Source organism: Trachemys scripta, chromosome 17, assembly GCF_013100865.1.
Source record: "Trachemys scripta elegans isolate TJP31775 chromosome 17, CAS_Tse_1.0, whole genome shotgun sequence".
In the NCBI taxonomy this organism is placed as follows: Eukaryota; Metazoa; Chordata; order Testudines; family Emydidae; genus Trachemys; species Trachemys scripta.
In genome coordinates, this window is record NC_048314.1 from 2,422,619 (window position 1) to 2,449,017 (window position 26,399).

Sequence of the window (26,399 nt, forward strand, 5' to 3'; positions counted from 1 at the left end):
AGTGAGGTTTTTACTCACGAAAGCTTATGCCTAAATAAATCTGTTAGTCTTTAAGGTGCCACCAGACTCCTTGTTGTTTTTGTAGATACAGACTAACACGGCTACCCCCTGATACTATCTTCCACCTGTGTGACTGGGAGTGATAGAGAGAGTGAAACAGAGAGAATGTCCTGTGGCTCTTAGGGAAACGTTACCACAACAAATGTCCAGCCCTAGCAAGCTGCCTGCACATTCAAATATAGCTCAGCTGCTTAAAGCTTTTAAAATGAAAACTAGTTTTTGCCGACTAATAGACTCTCCAAAATCAGAGAGGCTTTGTAGGTCCCAAAGACAGGCTCAGCTAAATAGTAGCCCAATTGCTTGCTATGAAATTAGATCTGCTACTCTACATAATCCCAACGAGATATGGATGATGGATCGCCATAGGACAACACAATCCTCTCAAGGGTCAACCCTCTATTTCGTTCTCTCTCTGGTTGCAGAGTTCAGATCAAGTGGAAACAATGAGATAAATTGTGTTTTGAAGGACTGTAGGTCTAAATTCTGGCCATGTAAAAATGCCAGGTCTTTCGTTTTACTTATCTGCAACTGAACCAGAGCATTCCAGACAAGCAGAGAGACCAGGCAGGCTCCTTAGCCACCAATGCCTTAAAATTCGGGCATGCTTGGACAAGTGCATGCTAAAATCTAAGGAAAAGATTGTGTGTGTGCACATGGGGTGCAGGAATGACTGACTGTACCTTAATCATGCTTGTGGATGAAATGCTGGTGTCTATTCTGGAATATACGGCTTCACCACTCCTAAGAGTCAAGGTTAAAAACTGAGCAACCCAAATCCCTGTATATTAAATACTGACCCATTACCAAAGAGTCGGCCAGTGGCACAATGCCCATTCTTACATCACTAAGAGCTCAACGTGCCGAGCCATTAAGAGACATTTTCCGGTATATACATGTAACTCAAAAATGGGTTCATTTTTAAACTTCAAACCTTGGTCTATTAGAACATGTGTCTTTGCCATGTTTGATAAAACCTGACACTCAAAGGTTGGAAGTGATCCAAAACGACACAGCAGCCACTGACTGTCCCCTTACGACACTGGTTCGTGTCTCTCTCATGTAAACCCTTAAGAGCCACAGACAGAAGTGATGCTTTTTATATTTTGGCACACAGACCAGTAATAAAAAACAATTATTCATGAAAAATGCTAACAGGACAGGACAACCACCAAGGCTGGGTGGAGACAGCACCACAAACATCCATCACACTTACTTTGTAAAAGCGGGAAAGGATTTGAAATCAGGGGACTTGCGGTTTCTGCAAAAAAGAAAGAGATTTAAACATTGAGACTGGCAGAGACCTTGTTGCATCCTCTTCAGTTCCTTTATCCTTACTCCTACACCACACCTCCAGAGTCAGGAAATTATTACCTGTACAGCGCTGTATTTTGTCTCAGGACTGAGGAGCTGGTTCTTTCAAAGTCTGAGGAATTCCTATTTTGAAATGTTCGCAGTTTTTGAAGATACACTGTAATGCTAGCTATACAGTAATGGGGCTAGTCAACAGTGGTCAGTGCCAGCACCAGAAAACCTGGGGCCACTTACAAGTCCTTTTGACTGGGAGACCCTGGCTGCAAACCCCAAGATTCAGTGTGCATCTTCCTCCAACTCTTTCTCCAAACTCCTAGGCCTCTCGGGCTCAGGGAATATTCCATCCCATCTCCTAGAACTGGAAGGGACCTTGAAAGGTCATTGAGTCCAGCCCCCTGCCTTCAGTAGCAGGACCAAATACTGATTTTGCCCCACATCCCTAAGTGGCCCCCTCAAGGATTGAACTCACAACCCTGGGTTTAGCAGGCCAATGCTCAAACCACTGAGCTATCCCTCCCCCCATAAAGCGGGAGCAGAGTTAAATTACAGTTGGAGGAAGCACTTGGGTAGGTAACAAGTCTTGTATCCAAAACTAGTGTACTTTTGTGGGGGCTCATGGGAATACTGGGTGGAAGTTCCCTATGACATGGGGCATCTTGCATGCTTCCCCCTCCCCTCAAGATCTGGCTGTGATAAAAAGGAGCAGACATCCCAAATTCCCAACTAGCTCTCAGTCGACCTAAAGCAGCTTGTACTTCACATCCCGGTGCATGAGCATTGGACATTTCAAGCTATCCGAGGCAGCCTGCTACAGCTGCAGGCTTGGCAGTACTGCCACTAGTGGGGAACCTCTGCGTGTTGAGCCTCTGTGGAGGGAGAAGATCCATTTCAGTGTTAATTCAGTCACTCAGAAGAGTTTGTGAACTGGCCTCTGTCCCATGTTGAGAAAACTCTAAATCGCTGCATCAGTGCGTGACGCTCTCAGGGGTGCAGTCCCTGAGGGTGCAGCCTTGGGGAGTAACGGGGCCTTTCTTGCCAAACCTCACTGGCCAAGCACGGCAAGTTTCCTGCTAAATATTTTAACATGATAAAGACATGCCATGCCAAAGAGGGCTTTGATCTGCAGGGGGCCAAGGTCAGTTGACAATGGATAGATGGATGGATTGGCAGCACTATGGGGAGGATATGGATGGATGCAATACACAGTGCAGCATACGGTACAGAATACTGCTGACTGTTTAAAGCATTTCTATTACTTGATGATGCACAAAGGCTGTCCATTGCAGTCAATGGAGAAGACTCTCCACTGGCTTCTAGACTGGGCCTACAGAGCCTTTGAAAAGGACAGACATTACGCACACACTGTATGTACCCACACACAGACAGAAACGGCTACTTTTTAAAAAATCCTGTAACTGTGCAACAGCAATATTGAATTTGTATTAACTCCACCTCCCTGACCCCTCTCCCTTTCCCTCCCCTCCCCAGCTCCATCCCAAGCCCCCTGCTTGGCTCTCCCAGTCCTGCACCCTCCTGCGTCCAGGAAGTGACTGCCCACTCACTGGCTCCAGCCACTTCCTTCATGCTGCTCCTGCCTGAATGCTGCTCCCCACACTGCTGCCTGCTGCCCCAGCCCAGAGACGTGAGAACAGGGAGGGAGGTGGGAGAGCTTCTGGGGCACACATAGGGGCCCGGGAAATGACAGACAACCCATGTAGACCCTTGTCAGGCCCCACCTTTGGGAAACACTGCCCTAAGGGTCAGTAAGGCTTTTGTAGGTCAAAATGAAAACTTTGCACTCCGCCCAGCAGCTAATCTGGCCCAGGAGGGTAGCAGAGCCAAAGGAGTTCGATCCAACATCATTCCACGTGGCCTCACCCTGTCATGCTCCCAGGGCCAAACTCAAATCCGAGCTCCTCTGCTTTCCAACCATTCCTTCCCACACCCTAGCAGCACGGTATTGCCTCTGGATATACGGGCTGGATCTTGCAGAAAACACCACTGTCTGCAACATACTACGGGCCACTCTTTGGACACACCTCCCTGTTCACGGATTCACGGAGTGTAAAGTCACAAGGGACAACTAGATCCTCTCGTCTGAGCCCTGTGTAACACAAGCCTTTACATTTCACCCAGTTACCCCTGTATTGAGCCCAATAACGTGGGTCTGACTAAAGCACCTTCCAGAACAGAAAGGCACCTGGTCTCGAAGACAGGAGGAGAGGGAGAAGCCACCATGTCCCTCGGGAGTGTGTTCCAATGACTAAACCCCCTCACTGTTTATACACTTATACAGTGTAGTCTTTACAATGCTCCTGTGTCTCAGCATCACATCTCCCCCATGTCATCCCCACCAATCACAGCCATTCCCAGCACAGCCTGCTGCATGGGAAGGCTGAACTGTCAGAGCATCCATCCACTCGGGGTCCCCCGTAGCCTGGTCATGCTGAGAGCAGCCCCAAAGCAACCAGCTGCTTCTATTCGCCTGGAAAATCAGGGAGCTGCTGATGCTGCCATGCCGGGGTGGGGTAGGGGATCTTTGGGGCCAGGACCAAGTACAGAGCCTTGGTTTCCTCTACAGAAGTGACACAGCGTTCATACATCCTGGACGGCTTCCATGCCCACCTGCGCTGCTGGGTGATGGTGTTATTATTGGTATCATGGAGGAGCCTACCAGCCCCAAGCAAGATCAAGGCTGCATTCGATTGGGCACTTCCCCAAGGAGCTTGTCTAACTAGACAACACAAAGGACGGGAAAAGAAACAGGAGAGCCAAAGAGGTGGATGACTTGTCCAAGGTCACCCAACAGGTCAGCGGTGGACCTGGGAACCTAGGTCTTCTGAGTCCCAGTCCAGTGCCCCCCCTTTGGTGTGTGCGACTGTGCTCTCAAACACATGGTGAATGCATGTGTGATTGCCTGACCGTCGCTCTCTTCCTCCCTCTCTTCCCCTCGCAGGTCCAAATGACCAAACACAGCGCACTGTTCCAGTAACAGGAGGTTGATCACAAACAATTTTTGGGCCCTGAGAATTCTCAAAAGGAAGGTTTTAAGGATGTAAAAACCAGTTTGAAATGAATGAACAACACACATCAGACTCCTTCTCAGGCATGGCCGAGCCCTAGCTCCAAACTGGCCTGTAAATGGTTAACGGTGAGTGAATCCCAACCAGCCAATTCCCTTCTCACTACTCAGGCGGTTTGATTCGTTCCGGCCCCTCTCTCATCTCAGATGATGAAAGCCAGCAAGGTCCAGGTCATTTCCAGGCTCTCAGTGCAGGCTGTTTGGGCTGCAGAGGGAAGAGTTTTGCTATTTCCACTGGACAATACTTTAAAAGCGCCATGGAAACCTTTCAGTCACTCTCAGGGTACAAAAGCTGGTTTCAACAAAAATCGCAATGTTGGGCTAGTTTCAAGCTGACAGCCTCGAGTCCCCCGAAAGATTTGTACACTACAACAGAGAATAGCGTGCTGCCTTAGCCTGCGAAGCTCAATTCCTGACACACCATTCCTGCTGCCCCCATGTCACACCCTGACTCTTTCTCGCCTCCAAGGGCACATCTCTGGGCACCACTTCTCTCCCTCCCTCCCTCCCTCCGCCGTTCCCTGGCAGCCGGGGCTGTGCCTTTAATTTTCAGTGCCTCTTGGAAAAGCTGCATCAGGAGCACTACCCAGAGAAGGTGCCAGTTACCTCTCCAGAGCTTTGTATCGGCGGCTCACGGGACGCGCACAGCACACCAACGACACTGTCACTTGTCCCACATTTCCCCCCACCACACTTATGGGAAGAAGGAATGGAAAGAAGGTAAGAGACTAACTGCTAACAAACCAGGTCTCCACCTACAGCTTGGCATCCGGATGGCACCAGAGCATTGTCTGGCACTCGGAGTCACTAATGCAAGTCTGCACAGCCGACAGTCACCAGGAATGAGAATATGTGTTTGGACTCATTCCTGGGAGTACAAAGGAATGAAAGAAAAAGGTGGCTGGCTGGAAGAGCCAAAGAGGAGGGCAGAATGGGAAACAGCACATGAGGACGCAATGAGTGGAGGTCAGAGAAAAAGAATGAAACTGGGGGAGACAAAAGAGGTAGAGAGAATACAGAGAAGGAAGGGGGGGAATGAAACAAGAAAGACACAGTCACACGGTGACATTTCATTGCTTTCACTCCATGGCCTGCATGTTCCAGAGTTCACCACAGATGGTGTTTATGGTGCAGTAGTTGGATTCTGAAATTCACACACTGCTGGGATATTTTGCTCTCTTGACCCAGAAGAAACATCCTCTCTTTTCTTCTCCACTTAAGGCACCAACACACTGAGAGCTGGCCCTGAAAAGCTTACTGGTGTAGTTCAGTTCTCGTGGTCCAAACACTGGTTTGGGCGAGCCCGCTGACACTCTCCCTGCAGCCTGCCAGACATAAGCTACTAACATAAAAGAGACACAACAGCAACGCTTGTCATGATGTAAAGAGATAAGCTGACCAGAGAAAACTCCAGTTTAAGCACAGAGAAAAGATTTTTGTGAAGGGCTTTCTTAGTTCATTTTAGGTGTTCCTAAAGTTGCAATGCAGATACAAGCTGACTCAACAGAACCCTGAGAGTGATTTGATTTGTTTCAAGGGGCTGGAAGAGGGGGTAACAATGCATCAGTATTTAAAGCACTTTCAAGAGTACAGACTTTCCTAATGCTACCCAGAACAGTCTCCCCTTTTTTCATGTTTTGTGTTTCTTTTGCATTGTCTGCTGCACTGATTTCTGTTCTCCACATTAATTTCCCCTCCTGACATCAACTAATGGCCGCTGGCCATTATCTTTGAAAACTCGTGGCAATCAGGTAGGGTGACCAGATAGCAAGTGTGAAAAATCGGGGCGGGGCTGGGGGTAATAGGAACCTATATAAGAAAAAGACCCAAAAATCAGGACTGTCCCTATAAAATCGGGATATCTGGTCACCCTATGATCGGGGGAGGTCCTGGACAATTGGAAAAAGGCAAATATAGTGCCCATCTTTAAAAAAGAGGAGGAGGATAATCTGGGGAACTACAGACCTGTCAGCCTCACCTCAGTCCCCGGAAAAATCACAGAGCAGCTCCTCAGGGAATCCATTTTGAAGCACTTGGAGGAGAGGAAAGTGATCAGGAACAGTCAGCATGGATTCACCAAGGGCAAGTCATGCCTGACCAACCTGATTGCCTTCTATAATGAGATAACTGGCTCTGTGGATATGGGGAAAGCGGTGGACGTGATATACCTTGAATTTAGCATAGCTTTTGATACGGTCTCCCACAGTATTCTTGCCAGCAAGTTAAAAAAGTATGGACTGGATGAATAGACTATAAGGTGGATAGAAAGCTGGCTAGATCGTTGGGCTCAACGGGTAGTGATCAATGGCTTGATGTCTAGTTGGCAGCCAGTATCAAGCGGCATGCCCCAGGGGTCAGTCCTGGTGCCGGTTTTGTTCAAAATTTTCATTAATGATCTGGATGATGGGATGAATTGCACCCTCTGCAAGTTCGCGGATGACACTAAGCTGGTGGGAGAGGTAGATACGCTGGAGGGTAGGGATAAGGTCCAGAGTGACCTAGACAAATTGGAGGATTGGGCCAAACGAAATCTGATGAGGTTCAACAAGGACAAGTGCAGAGTCCTGCACTTAGGAAGGAAGAATCCCATGCAGTGCTACAGGCTGGGGACTGACTGGCTAAGGGTACGTCTATACTTACCTCCGGGTTCGGCAGTAAGCAATCGATCTTCTGGGATCGATTTATCGTGTCTTGTCTAGACGCGATAAATTGATCCCGGAAGTGCTCGCCGTCGATGCCGATACTCCTGCTCTGCGAGAGGAGTACGCGGAGTCGACGGGGGAGCCTGCCTGCCGCGTGTGGACCCGCGGTAAGTACCTTGTAGTTCAAACTAAGGTACTTCGACTTCAGCTACATTATTTACGTAGCTGAAGTTGTGTATCTTAGTTCGAACTGGGGGGTTCGTGTGGACCAGCCCTAAGTAGCAGTTCTGCAGAAAAGGACCTGGGGATTACAGTGGACGTGAAGTTGGATATGAGTCAACAGTGTGCCTTGTTGCCAAGAAGGCCAACAGCTTATTGGGCTGCATTAGTAGGAGCATTGCCATTGATCGAGGGAAGTGATTATTCCCCTTTATTCGGCACTGGTGAGGCCACATCTGGAGTATTGCGTCCAGTTTTGGGGCCCCCACTACAGAAAGGATGTGGACAAATTGGAGAGAGTCCAGCAGAGGGCAAGGAAAATGATTAGGGGGCTGGGGCACATGACTTACGAGGAGAGGCTGAGGGAACTGCGATTGTTTAGTCTGTAGAAGAGAAGAATGAGAGGCGATTTGATAGCATCCTTCAACTACCTGAAGGGGGGTTCCAAAGAGGATGGAGCTCGGCTGTTCTCAGTGGCGGCAGATGACAGAACAAGGAGCAATAGTCTCAAGTTGCAGTGGGGGAGGTCTAGGTTGGATATTATGAAAAACTATTTCACTAGGAGGGTGGTGAAGCACTGGAATGGGTTACCTAGGGAGGTGGTGGAATCTCCATCCTTAGAGGTTTTTAAGGCCTGGCTTGACAAAGCCCTGGCTGGGATGATTTAGTTGGGAATTGGTCCTGCTTTGAGCAGGGGGTTGGACTAGATGACCTCCTGAGGTCTCTTCCAACCCTGATATTCTATGATTCTAAACCAAGAGAACAGGTTTGTAGCCTGGGAGCTTTACAACACAACTCTCCTACAGCTGGTCACAAGGTTCTACCTGAAAAGTGACTATAAAACAGATGTGCCAAACCCATGGAAAAAAATGCAGAAATTGGGCTTGTTTTTGATTTAATTGGCTTGTGTGTTGCTTGTTGGCTAGTTTTTGGCTTGTTGCTTGTTTGGCTTGTAGCTTCTTTTTTTTTGATGGGCTCCCAGCAAGCAGGGGCAAGAGGGGTGAGAGTCAGGGGTGCACAGGGAGCCCACCATAGTCCCAGACTGCACGCTGGGGGATCTAGTCACATAGGGTGTTGGGGTTCTTGGGGATTGGCTTGTTTTGGCCTTGTTTTGAAATGGGATTAGCTTGATTTTTAGCTTATTGTGAAAGTCAGGGTGCTTATTTACCGCGTGAAAGTTGGTAACTGTGCTATAAAACAGGCATGAAAGGGCTGCAAGCTTATCTAAGGCTGCATATCGAATATGCTCATTTTACAAATAATTTTTTTCCCTAACTGCCAGTCCTGCAGCCCCTCCCTCCAATCTGAGAGTCCTTTTTTTGGGTATTCCCCAGCATTAAAAGTTTCTGCAGCCTGCATGCTCTCAGTGACGACTGTGTACAGATTAAGCCCCCTGTGCACGCCTGTCAGTGAGTTTGCGCAGGTATAACTCATTGGCCTTTAATTGACTTTGAGAACAGTTCTGATGATGATGCAGAGGAAGGAAGATAATTCAGCTCCTGCTCCCATAGCTGAGTGGGTCTGCAGGGCTCACAAGAATGACCAAGTAATACACACTGGCTGGAGGTTCCACAGGGGCCTAGAGGAATTAGGCACCCACATCCTATTGGCTTTCAAAGCTGCGCACCTAACTGGCGTAAACCTGTTTGAAACCCCTGCTACATATTTTTGTGCTAAAGGCAGGAGATCTGACTCAGGGAGTGGATCTGTCCGGTAGGAAGGGGCCACATCAGAGAAGTGCTGCATGTCACGCCAAAGAGCCCAGCACTTCATATGAACTGAAAGACTTTACAGTCATTTCTAGCGGCCCGGCTTTGCTGGTCAAGGAGACTGGACACCAGTGACGTGAAGAGGGGCCAGGACTCTGCCAATTTCTTGGCACCCGTGGAAGCTGCTGCCCAGTTGTTGGCAGAGGACTAGAGAGCACAAGGGCCTGAGACAGAGACAAGTTCAGACTCCTTTGTTGGTCTGTCCCAGAATAAAGTGAATACCCCATTTGTTCAGGTTTGTTCCCCATAGTATTATACCCAGTAGGTCAGTAACAACTATCTCTCTCTCCAATTCACTATAGCCCTCTGCACAGGAGTGTGTGGGATTTCCCACATCATTCCATTCCCTTTTCATACACTGGTCCAGAGAGCTGTACCAGCTGCTTCAGGGGAAGGTTAAACCCCTGGGATGGATAATTTGCAACATGCCCAAAGAGGATGTTTCTCCTTACCCCTGGCAGGTAGTGGTTGGCTTATCTCCGAAGCAGGAGGGTTTCTATCCTTTAGCTGTTCAATTCTAGTTAGTGTAACTGAAGGATGTTTCTATTATTCTGAAGCAGCATGGCAGATTCTCAGATCTGGCACAACATGTAGGGCTCTTCTTCGGCTATCATGCTGTCAGGTTATTGAACCTTACATAGAGATGCTGAGATATTTATGAGGAGTCTCTCCAGGTGTGTACCTTTAGCTCCGATCTCGGAGAATAAGAGGGGCTGTATACCACTCTGAGGGAACTACCGGGTGGGGCAGAAAGAAGTTCCTGCAGGAAAAGCTCTACAAACAGTCAAACTAGGGGCGACTGTCTAGGCTGAGGGTTATGCTTTGTTGCTGCCGTTTTAAGTTACTAACAGAAGGAAGCCCCAGGAAGAGGATACAATTGAGTCCTCCCAAGTGTGTATAGAATTTGGTCAGAGCAAGGTGGGATAGCGACATGCTCCCCCATTTGTCAGTTGATGCCCTGATCCAGTGGGACAGCTTATAATGAGCTCTGAGACAGCCTCCAGGTACAACAAAGTTACCACATTCAGTATCACTGAGATGTGTAATGTGCAAAGTGCCATTATATATATAATCTTCTGAAACCTCCAAATAGAGCTGCTCTGTGAAAAATGGCTTGGCTTCAGCGAGACTTGACTTGTATACCCACAAACAACTAGGCCTACTTTACCTCAGTCTCCCCCCAGCAACATTAGTCAGATCCCCTATGTCTGGATCTTTGTCTCCAATTTTAAAGGCATTTGAGTCGTAGACCCACTTATCACAATTCAAACAGACTGTAGGATGGCACAAACCTTGGGGTGATGCTGAGGAAAACACAGAGTAATTGAATACTTTACAGACTGAGCCTGCTAAATAGATAATTACTTTAATCACAAGTTAATTCAACTTCTGCCGTGCCCTGGGGATCGTAAATGCCAGCAGGAGGGAGTGAGCACACTTACCACTAGAGTTTTGGGAGCTGCTGTTTGTTTCTTCAAAGTTGTTTTGCACTTTGCCTTCCACTCTCCTACTGAATGCGCTTTCTGCTGGGTGGAGAACAAAGGGTGATGGTGAGTGATCAGTACTGGACCCAGGATTGCTCAGCGGGGAGGCAGAGGTCATGCTCCTGTGCCACGTAATCTCAGACCCTGAACAGAGCAGAAAGGTCTAATCCCCCATCTCTGAGGCAAAGGGCCAGATTCACTGAAGGGGTAACAGGCAGATATTTTTCACATTGCCTTCTGGCAGAGGAGGCCTGGATGGAACTCCTACGGAGCCCGTGAACACCACTTCTGACTGGACCAAAGGGACTGTAGTAGAGTGATGTGAAGCATTCCCTTTTATCTCCCCCCCCCCCCCCAAGGGAATGAGCAGCTCTCACAGCCTATGGTACAGGTGACCAGGCCTGGGGATGAACCGAGGCTCTCACCATGGCAGTATAGAGAATCCACCATTAAGCCGCTATGCCTGGTCTCTTTTTGCACTGTAATGAATAACTGGCATTCTCATCTTAAGCTTCTCCCCAACAATCTGCACAGCAGTCTCCCCAATGGAGGAGTGAAGGATTATTTGGAAGCCCATCAGTAATGATTCATGAGACCACCTTAGGGGGTAACTAGAAACAATGCAAGGTGTCCCTTCCCTCTGTACCCATAAAGTGAGCACAATCACTGCACAAGGAGACCACCCCCCAGGGACCCAGGCTCTGATTCCCTGCAATGCACTGCCAGCTCTAGCGGCAATCCCCAAAGGAGCTCAGCACATACTATAGGAGAGAACTAGCTCTAACAGCACGTGATGATATCCTGCAGCAACGGCCATGAACCCTGCAGTGTCCTGGAGCCTTAATGTACAGCAGAACCTTGCTAATTCACACATCCCATAACCTGCAGTCTCTGAGCACAGAGTGAACAGTGAGGTCTCATCTCATGCATACGTCTTTGCTTTTACAATAGTGTTGCAGTAAATACACTGCCCTAGATATGAAGGATCAATCATAAATATTTAAAACTAAACTACACTTGCCAAATCAATGAGCACCGTCACTGCCTGGATGCATTATTCTGGCTTTGTATTTAGTTTATGTCCTAATGCACAGAATTCGCAGCTCTCAACGGGTCTATTTTCAGTGTGAACTAATGAGGCTCTGCTGTATTTTCTTCAGGGGGTGGAATGGATTTTGTGGGCAGAGAAGTTGCAGGGTGAAGTGAGGAAAGAGACCTGAAATTCAGGGGTAACAGGGTCAGAAAATTCCCTTTAATATTGATATTAGATCCTTGGAAAGATGAGGCATCAGAATTAACCCCTGAGATTTTCATAAACAGACTCTGGCTAGCAGACGCGTCATCCCGTTCTTTTGCTGAACTGTGGCTGCGGCTAAGGACCTGCTCTTTGATTCCAGCCACACCTGGATTGCATGTGGCTGCTGGTCCACGAATAGAGGCCACTCAATTCCCTAGCCTGGGGTCAGACAGCTATTGACTGGCTATGCTGTTACAGTGTTGAATTGGTGTGAAGCCCCTGATGCTCTCAAGCCGCTCTGCTCCCGATTTTTTAAAATAAAGGAGAGCAGGACAATGTTGTTTTCTAACAATTCAGTAGTTAAGTAATTATTACTAGCACTAGTTGTTAAACTCCACCGATCAATAAAGAAGTGTTAGGAATGCCAGCACTTTGTCAGGTGGCGCAGTGGGACGAAGAGACTGTATGATACAATGGGGTAACCTTTACCAGCAGAGACCCAGGTTCAAATCCTGGCTTATGTCACAAATGAAAATGAGCTGGAGGCCTCTGGAGATGTATGAAAAAAATATAGTTCCCGTGGTTTGGGTTTCCGCTCTCTCTTTTTTGTTTTTTCAGACTGACAACAAGAGAAACAAGCTGGTCCAATATTTTTCCTTGGACTCTTTGGGGTATTCCCACTTTAGCAAACCTTTGTATCCAAAGCAAAAAGTCAACCAAATCTTGAACCCGGAGACAACATCAGGAAACTACACAGGTCCCATGGGTCGGTGTCTGTGGAAAACCCCACCCCTCTGGAGGCTCTGCAAGGATCATAGAGGGTTTCCACTATGCTCTGGGTCCCACCCTGACCCATTTGGGAAAGTCTTTGACTAACTGGGGCATTAGAAAGGTGTTGCCTCAGGACAGGATCTACCTGGACAGAGTTTTCAGCCAATGTACTTGTGCTAGGAGTCCCAGCAGCCACTAAAATTCTCTTAGGACAAGACACTGGCTGGAAATACACCATGCACCATTCCACTGAAGCAACCAACTGGACAAGGTAAACCCTGGGTTTTAAATGATTTTCTCCAGGTTCAATTTGCAAGGCTCAGGCTTCATGTAATATCTCCCCCCAAAAAGGGAGAAAAGGACTTGTCCTGTTTACCCAATTCATTGATACATTTTTTGAATAGAAAAGGGAAAAATCTCTTTCCAAAAAAATCTCCCAGTTTTTGCCCTGATAAGTCTGGCCTCTGACGATTAAGGCCCCTAATTAAGTTCCTTTTGCTTTTGTAATAAACGTGAAAACTGGACGAAGTTGTCACAAGTTTAGATAAAGAACAAAAAGTCTCCTCCACTCAGACTCCTAAACTATATGAAACGGACAGACTTCAGTTAGTAACAAAATCAATGAAACGTATACGGACTGCCATAACAATAAGGAATGTCAGGACCAATAAGCGACTGTTGTTGTCAGAAGACAGGTCACTCCTTGCAATTTTGAGGTAGGGGCAGATGTGTGTGTCACTAACAAAAATAACTTAAGCATTGTTCTTGTTTAAAATGCTGGAAAGCAGAGGTCTCTCTCAACACAACTCATCCTAGGCATCTGCCCATGCCAGACATTTCAGGGATGATTTAAACAGACATCTGCCTGACTCAGATATAAGAAGCTGGTTAACTAGCCATACTCCAGTATTACAATGTAGAAGGCCAGTTATCCAGATATCTGCCAGTTCCTAAGATTTAAGAGAATGCTTCACTATCCTATGGAAATGTGAACCCTACATCTCAGATCTTTCTTTTTTAAATTCTAATCACGACGTTTCTTATTTCCCATCTTATTTAGAACAGGGGGCCAGGAAAGAAGGAAACAGATATTCAAACTTGATTCTTCTTACGTGCCTGCTAATCTCGCTGCTGGAGCCCCTTGGTTCCCTTGGTGAATGAAGCACCGTTAGAATGTGTGTACGGCTTCCCACTCAACTAAGCAGCAAGCCCCGAAAGCAACATCTGGAGGCTAAAAAAACCTGACAACCCACTAAGCAAACCTCACTCAGGAAGCTCTCCTCAGTTTGTGACACCAGGATTTGAACCAGGGTCTAGTTTGATGCTTTTTAATAAGGTTTAATTTAAATGATAAATCTGGCACAATTGGGGATGGGAGGAGCTAGGTGATTGCTGATTTTAATGATCATTTGTATAGTGCCATCATCTTAGCTCCTTCCTGTGATTGCTTCTCTGGGACAGCCTTGATGGCAGTGGATTTTGAGTCCAGTGAAGGGCAAAAGGCAACCCAGGGCAGGAATGGGCGCTAAGCAGGGAAGAAAGTCAATGGTGTAAAGGCAATTGGTACCTGTCGTGGCCTTGCTTCCTGGGGATCCAGAATTTGGAGCGCGGAACATCTGGGATTGGGATGCCGGTGGGATACCGGACGGGGAGCGGTGCAGGAGGGTGGAACATCGGATTATGGAGGCCGGTGTTTTTTTGCCGGATTGGCTCGCCTGTGTCTTCACTGCCACGAAGAGTGGAGATCGAGAGAACTCTGGATATGAAGACTCAGAACTAGTGCCAGGATAGTCAGTCAGCTCCCAGAATCTGTGCCATCTGGGAGGATAGCTTTCCAATAGTCATGCTTGTGATTCCCTTATAAGGGACCTGCAGCAATTGTGGATCCACTGAATCCCATACAACATAAACGGATTTCCCCACTCACCCAAAGGGACAGATTCTTCAAGCATATTGATTTTACTGTATACCGTTAGCTGCTGCTTGACCAATCCAAAACGGCCAGGAATCCCACTACTTCCCCTCCCGCACCGCCAGACACACCCAGGACATCCAGAGGGTCTATTTGTTTGAACAGGGACACGCTGTGAACAGGGATGGGGGGTAGCTGCATGTTTATGCTTCACCTCTGAGTTAAACAGTTTCTGGGCAAAGCTGGCTTCTAATTTGCTTCTTTGATCATGAAATCTAGAGGAATTTACATTCTTGCTCCCTGAGCCTTAAATGCCTCCAAGATTTTGGAGATCTGTGTCTGCCTCATTTTTCCCTCCAATTCGGCTGACTTTTTTTTTTTTTTTTTTAAAAGGTATGGGAGTGGGGAGGGAGGTGAGCCATGAGTCAGATTTTCCATTCTATGAGTCAGGAGGGGTCCTTTGGATGCCATCTCACGTCAAAAGAGCTGGCGAGATGTAGCCGAGTTCTGTGCATTACTGGGGCTACGTTCTCAGAGTGTTACCTGACGTACAGGGAACCTCTTTGGTACCTGCAGTGAGTGGGGAGGATCACCAGTAATTCTTAATGCCTAAACCTTGGGAAAGTCCTTTGGCACAGGAGTCCATATCCAGACACAAAAGTTTTTTTTTTTTTAAATACTGAAGGATGGGGCAACTTGATAATCGCCCCAATTTCTCAGCAACTCTTTTCAACTGAGGTCTGGACATGGCTCCTGTAGCCAAACATCACTGTGCCAAGCATCAGCCAGAGAAGGTCATTAAATAAGAAGGTTCTCTCCCTGCCCCTCGAACAGAGCTCGTTATTACTTTCTATTTGCCAAGAGTATGAGGGACCCAGTGCATTGCCTCAAGACTGTAGGGCTGACGCCAATAACTGTGTAACAGGATTACTGCTTAGGGTGTCTCTGCAGGCTCCCTGCTTTCCTCACCTCAGGGCCCTTTAAGAACTCCCAAAGGCTTTCTTTGGTTAGCAATACCCCTGCCTTGGACTAATTTAATACCAGAGCCAGTTACAACAGCCTAGAGTCCCAAACCAAAGTCCATTCCAACAACACAAAGGAAAAGTCCATACTTAGCTCAGGCATTTTCTCCCACCCCCAGAACTCTTCTTCCGTCCCATTCTGATTTCTCAGCCAGTCCCTCCAGCTCTCCCTCGCTGGGGCTCTGATGTTCAGTCCCAAATGTAGTCAGGGTTTCCTGTCCCCTGCTCACTGGGCTTTGCCATCCAAGCTCTGTGGTGACATGGCCCTGCAGGACTGCCAGAGCATAGCTTCCCCCTCTTATTGCAGCTGCCTTCTGCTCGTCAGAGGGAACTGCCCGATTCCCTTCAGAGGAGCTCATCACATAATCAGGCTCTGCAGACTGGACAAATCACCCTATTACAAGCTGCTTTCTACATCTCAACAGCTTAAAGCAGAAACAATTCTCCAAGGTAAGGGACTCCTCATCTGTGAGCTAACATTACAAAAGCAGAGTGAGGAGAAACTCCCCGCAAACCAGTGACTCCATCCAGACCTGGGATGTAGGCTCATTTGCACAGACCTGAGCTGGTGGATGCTACAGACCCCATACGGAGCTGCCCTCTCCCTTCACTAATTTACTCTTTGCCAGCATCTGAAAGTTATAAACAAGGCGCACCTCACACAAAGCACCCTGTGCACGAATACCTCAAACCCATCGTCGTGGTTTGCACAAATCCAGGGGGGCATTTCTCTGAAAGGTGAATGGGCGTCTGCAGAGGAGTTCACTGGTGGCTCTACTCCCGCTTAGGCACAGACCGTTCTGCTCTGCTTGGGCTACGGCCAGCTGAGTAGGTGGGGACTCGATTTTGCTTTCCAGGCTTCAGTTCAGCCCCCATGGATAATCCTGCTGCAGCTGCTGCGGAAGTGGCAGTAGGGATGGTTTCCTGCCTATGTCTCACCAAGCAGGGGTGGGCGAGGCTCTGCGGCCTGCGATGTGCAGGGCGTCAGACTAGATGATCATGATGGTCCCTCTGGGCTTAGGGTCTATGAGCATCCCCAGGGGCTGTTCTTGTCAACGGTTGCTTTGTTCCCAATCTCTACCAAGTGAAAGCAATGAAAACCCGCTGAACGTTCCGTGTCAGGAACATGCAGGGCCATCCCAGGCCCCCCGGCAGTCCAGGGACTGCCCTCTTTGTGAAACCTGAATGGTGACGCCTGGGCAATCTGACAACTCCAAAGCAGATTTCCCTTCCCTGTATTGACACTGGCCAGTGTAAACGGATACGACGTCTCATCACGCATCTCTTGAGGACACACACATCTACTTTTTGGCCTCAGAGTATCACTGTAAGAGTGGGGCTTACTTTACCCCCCTTCCTCGCAAGCTGCTCAGAGGTGCTGCTTCAGATTCAGCCAGTGAGGGCTAGGGCAGCAGAAGCTACCGCATCTGAAAATGGATGGGCAGCCAGAATCCTACGGGTCACAGAGCATTATTTCCAGTGGCCTGAAGGATGCTTCAAATTTGTGACAAAAGGATCATTTTAGTCTTAGAGACACCGAATTGCAAATTCTCTCTAAAGTTCAACTCTAAGCAACGATGCCTGACGACTATATGCAGATAGGATCCTGTGGATCCTTTGCACATCTCCTGAACACACACAGAACTGGAATCCACGGAACTCACTGCCACAAGATGTCATGGTGGCCAAGATTCAAAGACCGATTGGACATTTATATGGATAACAAGACAACTGAGTTATAATAGTCAATGCTACAAAAAGAGTGCTGGAAGGCCTAAGCTAATCTCTAAATATTAGAGACCAGGGTCAGACCTAATGTCGGGGGCAGGTTATCCCATAATTGCCCACTGTGGGATTTCTTGCACCTTCCTTTTATGCATCTGGTGCTGCCCACAGTCACAGCCAGGAGACGGGGCTAGACAGACCATGTGCTGGATCCAGTCTGGCAATTTCTATGTTCCACTATAGCAGAGTTACCTTGTACATAGGGACCTTGACATGAACTTCAAGTTCTACGCCTGCCAGATGGCGTCAGTAAAAGACGCAGCCAGGCAGCCATTTTAACAGTCTGCTGAACCTACTTAGTGTCAAATGAAATAAAAAGATGGGGGGGGGGGAAGGAGGGGCTGGCTTTCTAACTACTTTAGTCCACTCCAGATAAAAGACTACACACATTTCCACATCAAGTTTCTGAAGAAAGGCTGGAGAGGTGATTGACTGATAGAGATGGAACCTCCCCATCACCTCCGGAAGGAATCTGGGATGCCTCTTCAAAACTACCTTAACTTTGAAGAACGTGGTAGAAGGCGATTGCTTCCAAGGGCCTGGAACTTGATACACCAAACTGACGTCACTGCCGCTGGGAAAGTGACCGTCCGCTTAAAAAAATCTGAGCTCATAGCGATCAAGTTTTCTATCTGCCAAGAAAAAGCCCCTAGTCTCCTCTGGAACATCCTATCTGATGCCAGGGCAGTGAAAGAGCAGATGAGGAGATCTCACCCAGTACTGCTCACTGAGATGGAAGCAGCACAAACCGAGGTGTATCCAACCTCGTGAGAACTAGACCTTTGCCCTCTTAGCTGGTATGAGCCTGTGGGTAGGAACTAGGCCCAGTATTGACAAGGATGGTTAATGCTGCCCTTTTGAAGGGCACAATGGCCATGGCCTTAAAGAAACAGTCAGTGGTTTCCATGATCCTTTCACGTCTGGTTTTCATCGTGGGAGTGATGGATGCTGATGCTGATGCAGGTTTTATCAGACCCTACCACTCTGCACCAGTAACTATGAAGTTTGCTACCACATCCGTAGTGCTCTGGTTCCACCCTTGCGAGATTCCACAGCCTGCATTTAACAAGCCAAGAAACTGGAGGCTTTTTTGTTTGGTCAGAATCTCAGCTGTGCTGGTTCTATCTACACTGTAAACCATAGTGTTGGGGCCCCAATCACAACACAGCCATCCCCTACCATGGATAACACACAGGTCCATCTTGTGCCGTAGGGGAGACCTTATGCATGTTTTCAACATGTCCTTAAATCTTCCCCAGCCATGAACAGCCGTGCAGCAACAGCTGGGGAAATGTTTAAAACCTACTTACAATCCAGGAGAGAGCCATGTTCTCTGGTCTGAACTGTATTATACATGGGTCCCCCCAACACACGTTTTTATATAGCATAGATGGACCTTTCAGTGATACAGGAACATGTATTTTTTAAAAGTGACCTCCCCCCAACTCTAATAGGATGAAATCATGCCCTCCTCCCAGGCCGTGTATCTTAATGAGGCACTTGGCATTAAGAACTCCTGGCGATCATCCCCACTCACTGCAACTGCTCCCTCCTGCTCGGGAACGCGTCTCCAATCTGCCCAGAAATCGGTGACAGCTCACAGGGTTGTACGGACCCACAATCACACTGAAAGCTGCTGCAGACCCCTCAGGATGGGAGCCCTCATCTCATCCTCCTTTTGGTCTCATTTTCAAATAGCATCAGAGAAGAAAAAGAGAAACTTCAGCAGGGAAGCTGAGCTCAAGCAAAGAGACACAGAAAATCTGAGCGTTATGGCTGGAGCTTTCCTTGCCTGGCCCCACTCTGGCTGGTCTTGCAGGGTTGGTGGGATGACTCACTATTTGCAGACCCCAATGCCACAGGCCAGGATAAAGACAAAGTCGCCTTTAACTCCCCAGGTTGCCAGTGGATTGATAAGTGTCTCTCACTGCACCAAAACTGAAGTGTTCCAGCTCACCTCACAGGACTTTGGAGCCGTGCAAGGCAAGGGAGAACACCAACGGCCGGCCTGTTTTAGTAACCAACCCATCTCTCTGGGCCAGTGGTTTGTCACAGTAAATGATCTGAAAAGTCTCTGGGCATGGAAAAACAGGATGGGGAAAATCAAGAATGCATAGTTTAAAAAAACCCTTAAAGTTGCAGGTGACATTATTCTAAAGTGTGTTTTAAAACTAATTAAAACTATTTACAGAAAATAGTTTGAAACCATTTACACATCCATTCTCCCACCTAACAAGAGGCGAGTAGCAGGGGCAGTCACCTCTCTGCCTGCACTGCTTCCCTGCCTTCCCCTTGGCCAAGGCAGCAGCAGAAGCCATGCTGCAAGGATACTTCTTACACCAACTCTGGAAACTCTGTGCCTCTTCCTCCAAAAACCAGAGACCACTATGGAATCCATGGCCTCTCCTATGATACAACTATAACCCTAATGATGAGAGCACCTAATCCCTCAGCCTCCCTGCAGCCCAGGTTTTAACTCAGCAGCTCTCCTGGCTCTCAGTGAAATGGATTAAACTCCACCTTCTCTCCCCCCAATTCTCCCCTGCAGATTGTCCTAAATCATGAGGTTTTTTTAAAGCCATGAGAGACCCAGAATCTAAGATTCCCATTGACCATAATGCAGCCTTCTTACTTGTCTTGTGAATTTCTATCATATGATGGACTGAAAATCCTAAATGTTCTGCATAGGCAGGAAGGGGAAGATTTCTGGTGGGTCATCCAGCAGCTGGAATCAGAACCCAGGGGTCTTTTCATATAGATACTTCCATGAGAAGTATAAACCTGTCTTTCTCTACTCTGTGGGCTATCGGGGCTATACCCAGCAGCTGTTTTATGTTATTACCAGGAAGAATGGAGAGATCACCTTTATACCGGCACATCCTGGGAAGGTGAGAGTCTATTCTAGGTGAACAGAGATTCCATGCTAAATCCACAGCACAATGTTCCTTATTTAAACAAGTACTGGGTTTCCTTGGTTACTGTGTAGAGCATCTGACTGGGGATCCCAGAGCCTTGGTTAACCAAGGATCCATCTATGCTGTAAAATTGACCTAGTGCCAACAATCACCAGTGATGGGTCTCCTCTGATGCCATCTACACCTGTAGTTAAGATCATTTCCTACTCCAGCTGAAGGGTGTCAGGAGAGACCAATTACTGAGGACATCTGTAAACAGTGGGCCAGTTTCCTAGTGTAGATGGGGCCTTAGAACATTAATTCTGTGAAAGTGGGTGACAGAGATGACCTGTGCTTCCATACCTTGCACCACTGTCCTCGAAATTATCTCAATACTCCAGAAAATTTGTAATGAAACTGGCAAGCTGTTAAGAGCCAACTACTTTTGACCTTCCTTAAAAGTACAGAAGCCCGGTGGACAGTGTCTCCAGTTCATTGTGGATAAAAATTACATCCACTCCATTAATAAAATAATAACAATAATAATTCAAAACCTAATTACAACAACCGCAATTTTGGTGAGCTATTGAAGAAACAAGGTGTTAGCTCCCCCTGCTGGCTACAGGTGAGCAGTTAATCAAAAGCTAATTCCAGAGCCATGCACACCCATCCTCCACTGATAGTCATTATGGACAGAGATGAGAGCAAAACAGCACCCACATTGGCTTCTAGCCATTAAAATAAAAATACAGTGCAGGGCAAAAACTGGGAAAGGAACATATGGATGAAAGTGGAAGTGTCCGAACCAGCCCCCAAACTCTGCCAGAACGAATGTAATTAGAATTTCCCAGGACTATTTCACTAGAAGTTTACATATGAGCTACATATAGCTGCTGTTCATGACCTCTCCTTCATCTGATAGCTCTGCCCTTCAGAGTCCAGATTTCAGTGTCTCTAGTAGGCTTTCAAGCGGCACTGCAGCAGCTCCCTGGCACAAACATTTTATCGGCCCTGTGATTTAGCAGCAAACTGCCCAAGTCATTTTCATAATTTCAAAAACCATTTTGAACTCACTGTCTGTAACAGTTTCTTGGGAGCTTGTAAGAAAACCTGTTTCCTCACAGCATGCATGCTCATTTGTTATTTAGTGCAGCTTAGGAGAGCTTGGCTGTGGCCGCTGGTTTGTTACTGTATGGTTGCCTGGGAGAGCAGGCGGTAATTTGTACAGGAGTGTGCTTGTGTATATAAAGACAGAGTATGGAGCTTGTTATTTAAAAAAATGGACCCCAAAAATGGCACTGATTTTGCAGACAGATGGTAAAAAGGTCAGTCAAATTATGGATCTTCCTAACTTTAACAGCATCTCTTTAAGAAACGGTTTCATCTCTGCTTTACAACATTGTGGTCAGCACACCTTCAGTTGCCTGAGAGCCATATGCACACTGGGTGCAATGGAAGAATCCATCCGACCGGCTTCTTTCCACTATGCCCCTAAAGTCAATTACCAACCATTGTAAATCATACTCTGTAATGAAACAGATCTCCAGCAGGATACTCACTAATTGGTGCATGCAACGCCACATGTTCCTGGTAGGGAGTGTAATATTTGTACTGCTTGCCACAGAATTCACATGTATAATTGCCAGTTTCTGTGAAGATGAAACAAAGACTCGGTAAGAAAGGAACCCAGCATCACCTCGCATAATTACTTTCTTTCTTACTTTTTATGTGTGAACTTGGTGCTTGATAAAAAGAAATCGCGTGATTCATAGTCCTTCATTCGGACAGGGAGCGTTTCAAGCAAGCATTGAGAACCACTTTCACAAAGGGAGGTGAAGCACTGTGATTTGCACCCACAACCTGCAACCTTTTTCTCCTACAGATGGGAAAATTAAACCCCAGATGCTACAGTGGTGGACTCAGTACAACCATCCCAATAGCTCTGAACAGCACAGAAGGTACTCACAGGTTAAGTGAGCTGCCAAAAATCAGACAACGAATCAGATGCAAGACAAGGGCAAGAATCCCAGTCTCCTGACTCCCTGTCGCAGGCAGGAACCAGTGGTCCATGCTGTCTCTCTCTATGCCGTGGCAATGGCTATATGCAGCCGGTGATGGATGAACCACTGAATGTTCAACTAAGCACCCAGAAGTGCAAGTTTTGATTCATATTTCCAGAACTTATTGGGATTGTAAAACTGGGCTGGAAATCTCAGGAGAAAGGGCTTTCTTGCAAGACCTGTGGTACTTGCTGTGTCTGTTGGTGCTGCAAATAGCACTGAAATATCTCGGTATTTTAGTACCATCCCTTCCAGCCAGAGCCAGAGAGATCAGACCAGGGCAGAACCGTAAACACGGGAAAATGATAAACGTGTTAACCCAACATTTTCAAATTTAAAAGGTTCAGCATGAAATTTGGTCAAAGTCTGGTCATTTCTTTGTTTTATCCGCATTGGTTTGCCCATCTGACAAGCAGGCAGTATGCAAACTGCACCTGTCCTCCAGTCAGCTCTGCCAAGGTACCTCAACCCCTAACCTGCAACTGGGATAAACTTTACCAAACTTCCTTTCAGCTGTGATCTAATCCTGGATTTGAGCACACACTGCCAAGGTGAAAGGTGAGTGCACTCATCTATGCCAACCCCCTCACCACGGAACACCATACCATACTTTATTAAAACGCATACAAGAAGGGGATTTGCATTAAGAACAAACTCAATTTCCTGGACACTTAACAAACATGTAAAGAAGGGAACTTCTGTAGATGTTTAAAATACATTTCTCAGTTTACATGGCTGATGGGTTTCCTGTTTATTAGAAACGAGATGCATCCCGCAACAACTTTCAAGTTTCAGCATCTTCACGTAAGCATATTGATCTCCCATTGTTATCCAGGAGGAACCCTTAGCAAGAGCCAGGTTTGGAATCTTATGCTATGTTTTATGACTTCCAAAACTGTATTATAGATCATACTTGGACCAATCTTCTGAAATGGTTCTGGCTCCTCCTCTTTCACTTCATCTGCTGCTATGACTGTCTGGTCATACGGGTCTGCAAAAGAACAAAACCAGCAGAGAGCTGACAACACCCCAAGGCTTTCTGTACACAGTTACAAGCACTGAATGCACTGGCCCGTGCAGTTACATTTCTATCTGACACAGGATTCCAAAGCACAATGTTCAAATTTCCCTCTTTCAGTCCCTCTCACTTACCATCCCTCATGCCCTCCCAGATATTAACCCCTTCTAGCACAATAATATGATTTGAAGATAAATCAAAAATCAGAGAAAGATTGCACAAATTTCAAAGCTTGATTTATATTTTCTGTCTTCCACTGCACCCCTCCCCCGAAACTAAATGTTTTACCCTGTTTGAAACTGGGCATAGTAATGCAGTATACATTCAGCAAACACTGGGCTAGATGGACCTTTGGTCTAACCCAGTATGGCCGTTCTTATGTTCACTGACCAATGAGGTTAAGCTGTGCCATCTAATGGCACAGCTTGTAGCCAATCAGAACCCAACCCATCTTATGAAGTAATTTCATTTATGCCACAAGCAATTTCAAAATGACTAAAACACTTATCATTTGTTTCTCTGATTTTCACAAGTCTAGATCAAATGCATATGCAACAAAAGCCTGGTATCTAATAGGGCTGGGCATCATGCTACTGGCTGTACGTAACATTGCTACGCACTGAGAGACCGAGCTGGCGCCCACTGAAGTCAAGGACAAAATGCCATTGGCTTCCGTGAGTGCAGAACTGGGCTTATTGTGCCTGGGAACTACTGAATGCTTGTAAAGGTCTGTGAAATAAAGCACACAAAGGATCTCTGCTTACCTGCCCGGTTTTCTGGGGCCCCTTCCACACTAAAAACTAACACAGAATAGAAGAAGGGGTGGGGGGGGAAACAAAACAGAAATTAAATCCTCTTAAATGGCCTTGTTTTACTCCTGTATTTCATCCACAGGGTCAATGCAGTTCAGCACCACAGAATAAGCCAGGCTCCCTTCTCCCATCCCTCATCTCCCAGGCAGCAGTCACACAGGGAAATACTTGAGCATGCCCAGCCCTAGTGTACATAGATCCTCAAGGCCTTTGTTAGAACACACTAACATAAATGCACAGCTGCCTCGCACCCGTGTCTACTGAAACACAACCAATCACTCAGAGGCATCCAAGCAAGTGGTGTCTTAGAGAAACACAAGTGGCAGCCATTTTAGAAGCTTCAGCTTCCTTATTAGCTTTGAACTAGAGTGATGACGACACAGTTCAAGTAGAAGCAGATAGGTTGGACTAGGTGACCTCCTGAGGTCTCTTCCAACCCCAATCTTCTATGATTCTATGTGTAGCCTCTCTTTCAATCCCAGTGACTTAATGTCTATGACCCCACATGAAGGACGGAGAATCCAGCACCATTACACGGTGCTGGGGAATGCCAACCGACCTTAATGCTAGTCTCGGGGTTCCAAAATTTCAATCAAAAACAGAAAATGTTTTTTTGACAAAATTTCTTGTGAAAAACATTGGGGCAGTACTGGTCATGGGTACTGGCCACGAGTAATCTGCTTCATTGGAGCAGCCTATGGTACAGACATTGCCTGCTGCACTTCCTGGCTGAGTAAAGTGCAGCACTGACAGCTCTATCTGCCATGAGGAGGAGCTTGGCTAGGGTAAATAGGGGAGCAAACACACACAAATAATGTAAAAAATCCTTAATATCGTTGAAGTGAAACCGCCGCCAGTTGTTCTAGGCTGCCAGCATTCACACTGAAACAATTCAACGTGTTTACACTGGAAAACAGTCCTTTAAAGCAGAGCTGTGGGAAGAACTGATTTTTTCAACTCACTGGCAGTTCTGGAAAAAAAATCTCATTCTGGGACTGAAAGGAACCGGGATGGAATTTTCAGCAAATCAAAAAATCATGTCACTTAGAACACAGAACATTTTGGTTTTAGGCACCATTCACAAAGGTGAGGCGAACAGCCCAGTAGTGTGGACACTCATTTGCGATGGGGGAGACCCAGATTGAAATCACTGCTCTGGGGCCGGGTCTTTGTATAAATAATCCCAGTTCTGCAGCAAGGACTTGAACTCACGTTCCCCACATCCCACGCGAGTGCCCTAGCCACCAGGCGTTAGGCTGAAGTAGACCTTCCCTCAGTCCCTTTATGAATTTCACCAGGAAAATAAAGTTGTTTCCTTTCAGAAATGTCAAAACCAACCGTTCTGACATTTCCAAAAAGGATGTTTTTTTTTCAACCAAACCAATTTGCCAAAATTGACACAAATTCTCAAAGTATTTTTTTGGACCCGAATCTGCATTTTTTCAGTGAAAAAATTTTGCCGAGATTTCCTTTGAAGTCCACTGGCTCAGACATAGGCACATCAGTTCAGAACTGCATCGGCTGGCAAGTCTACCTGCATTTGGAGCTCTGTAATGATCCCACAGAGAGCCATGCTAAAATTGGGTCCTCTGAGGTCAGAAACCAGACACAATACGACTATGCCTAGCCAAGGGCTAGACTGGCAACTTATCTTGAGGCCCAGAGCTATAACAAATCTGTAGTGATCCTCAACTTTACTATGAAGACATGGCTTGCTGAGACCGCAGGTCCCAGTGTGAGGGCGCTATCACGATCCAAACAGGTTGAAGCAGAGCAGGTTAGGACCCGATTTCTTTGAGCTTCGTGTTAAGGTTGTGTGCCATTGTAAGACCCCATGGCAGCATTTTGCCCATGAATCACACTTTGTCTAACCCCACATAAAACAATCACTATTTCCCAGCCCAATCTGACAAGGTGCTGAAGCAGTACTCACCATCCACCGCATGCAGGTCTCTGTGCTCTTGGAAACAGCTGTAGTATTTATATTTTTTCCCACAAATGTCACATGTGTACCTAAAATTGTCTGTAGGAAGAAGGAACAAATTCCTTTTAGAAACATTGGGGTGAAAGGCAAGAGCTCCAGTGGACATTTCTGAATCACAGGATCCATCCATTCATCCCCATTTCCCCCAGACTCTCTCTCAAATGGCTTACCCATTGGAGCAATCACTGCTTCACACCTACCCAGGTGTGCATCATACACTCTAGCTTCAGACATATCTCATGAGTTTCAGTCATAGGAAAAGCCGGACAGTTCAGCTGTCCAATAAAACCTGTATAGGACCCACGCAGCACTGGAGAGGGGCCAGAACAAGCATGCA

The 26,399-nt window shown here is 46.9% G+C and overlaps 1 protein-coding gene across 12 annotated transcripts in view; it reads right to left on the bottom strand.

The window, feature by feature from the left end:
- Positions 1-26,399, bottom strand: part of ZNF618 (zinc finger protein 618) — a 270,471-nt gene that overhangs the window by 15,235 nt on the left and 228,837 nt on the right. For 4 of the 12 annotated variants that reach the window (XM_034793684.1, XM_034793681.1, XM_034793685.1 and 1 more), the window contains 7 exons: positions 26,012-26,101; positions 24,031-24,066; positions 23,162-23,239; positions 21,748-21,837; positions 14,143-14,331; positions 10,526-10,609; positions 1,274-1,318 (listed from right to left, as the gene is read on the bottom strand). In XM_034793684.1, coding sequence (XP_034649575.1) covers positions 1,274-1,318; positions 10,526-10,609; positions 14,143-14,331; positions 21,748-21,837; positions 23,162-23,239; positions 24,031-24,066; positions 26,012-26,101 — 612 coding nt within the window. The remainder of the gene's footprint in view (positions 1-1,273; positions 1,319-10,525; positions 10,610-14,142; positions 14,332-21,747; positions 21,838-23,161; positions 23,240-24,030; positions 24,067-26,011; positions 26,102-26,399) is intronic. The other 8 variants (XM_034793682.1, XM_034793692.1, XM_034793689.1 and 5 more) reach the window with 6 other exon arrangements.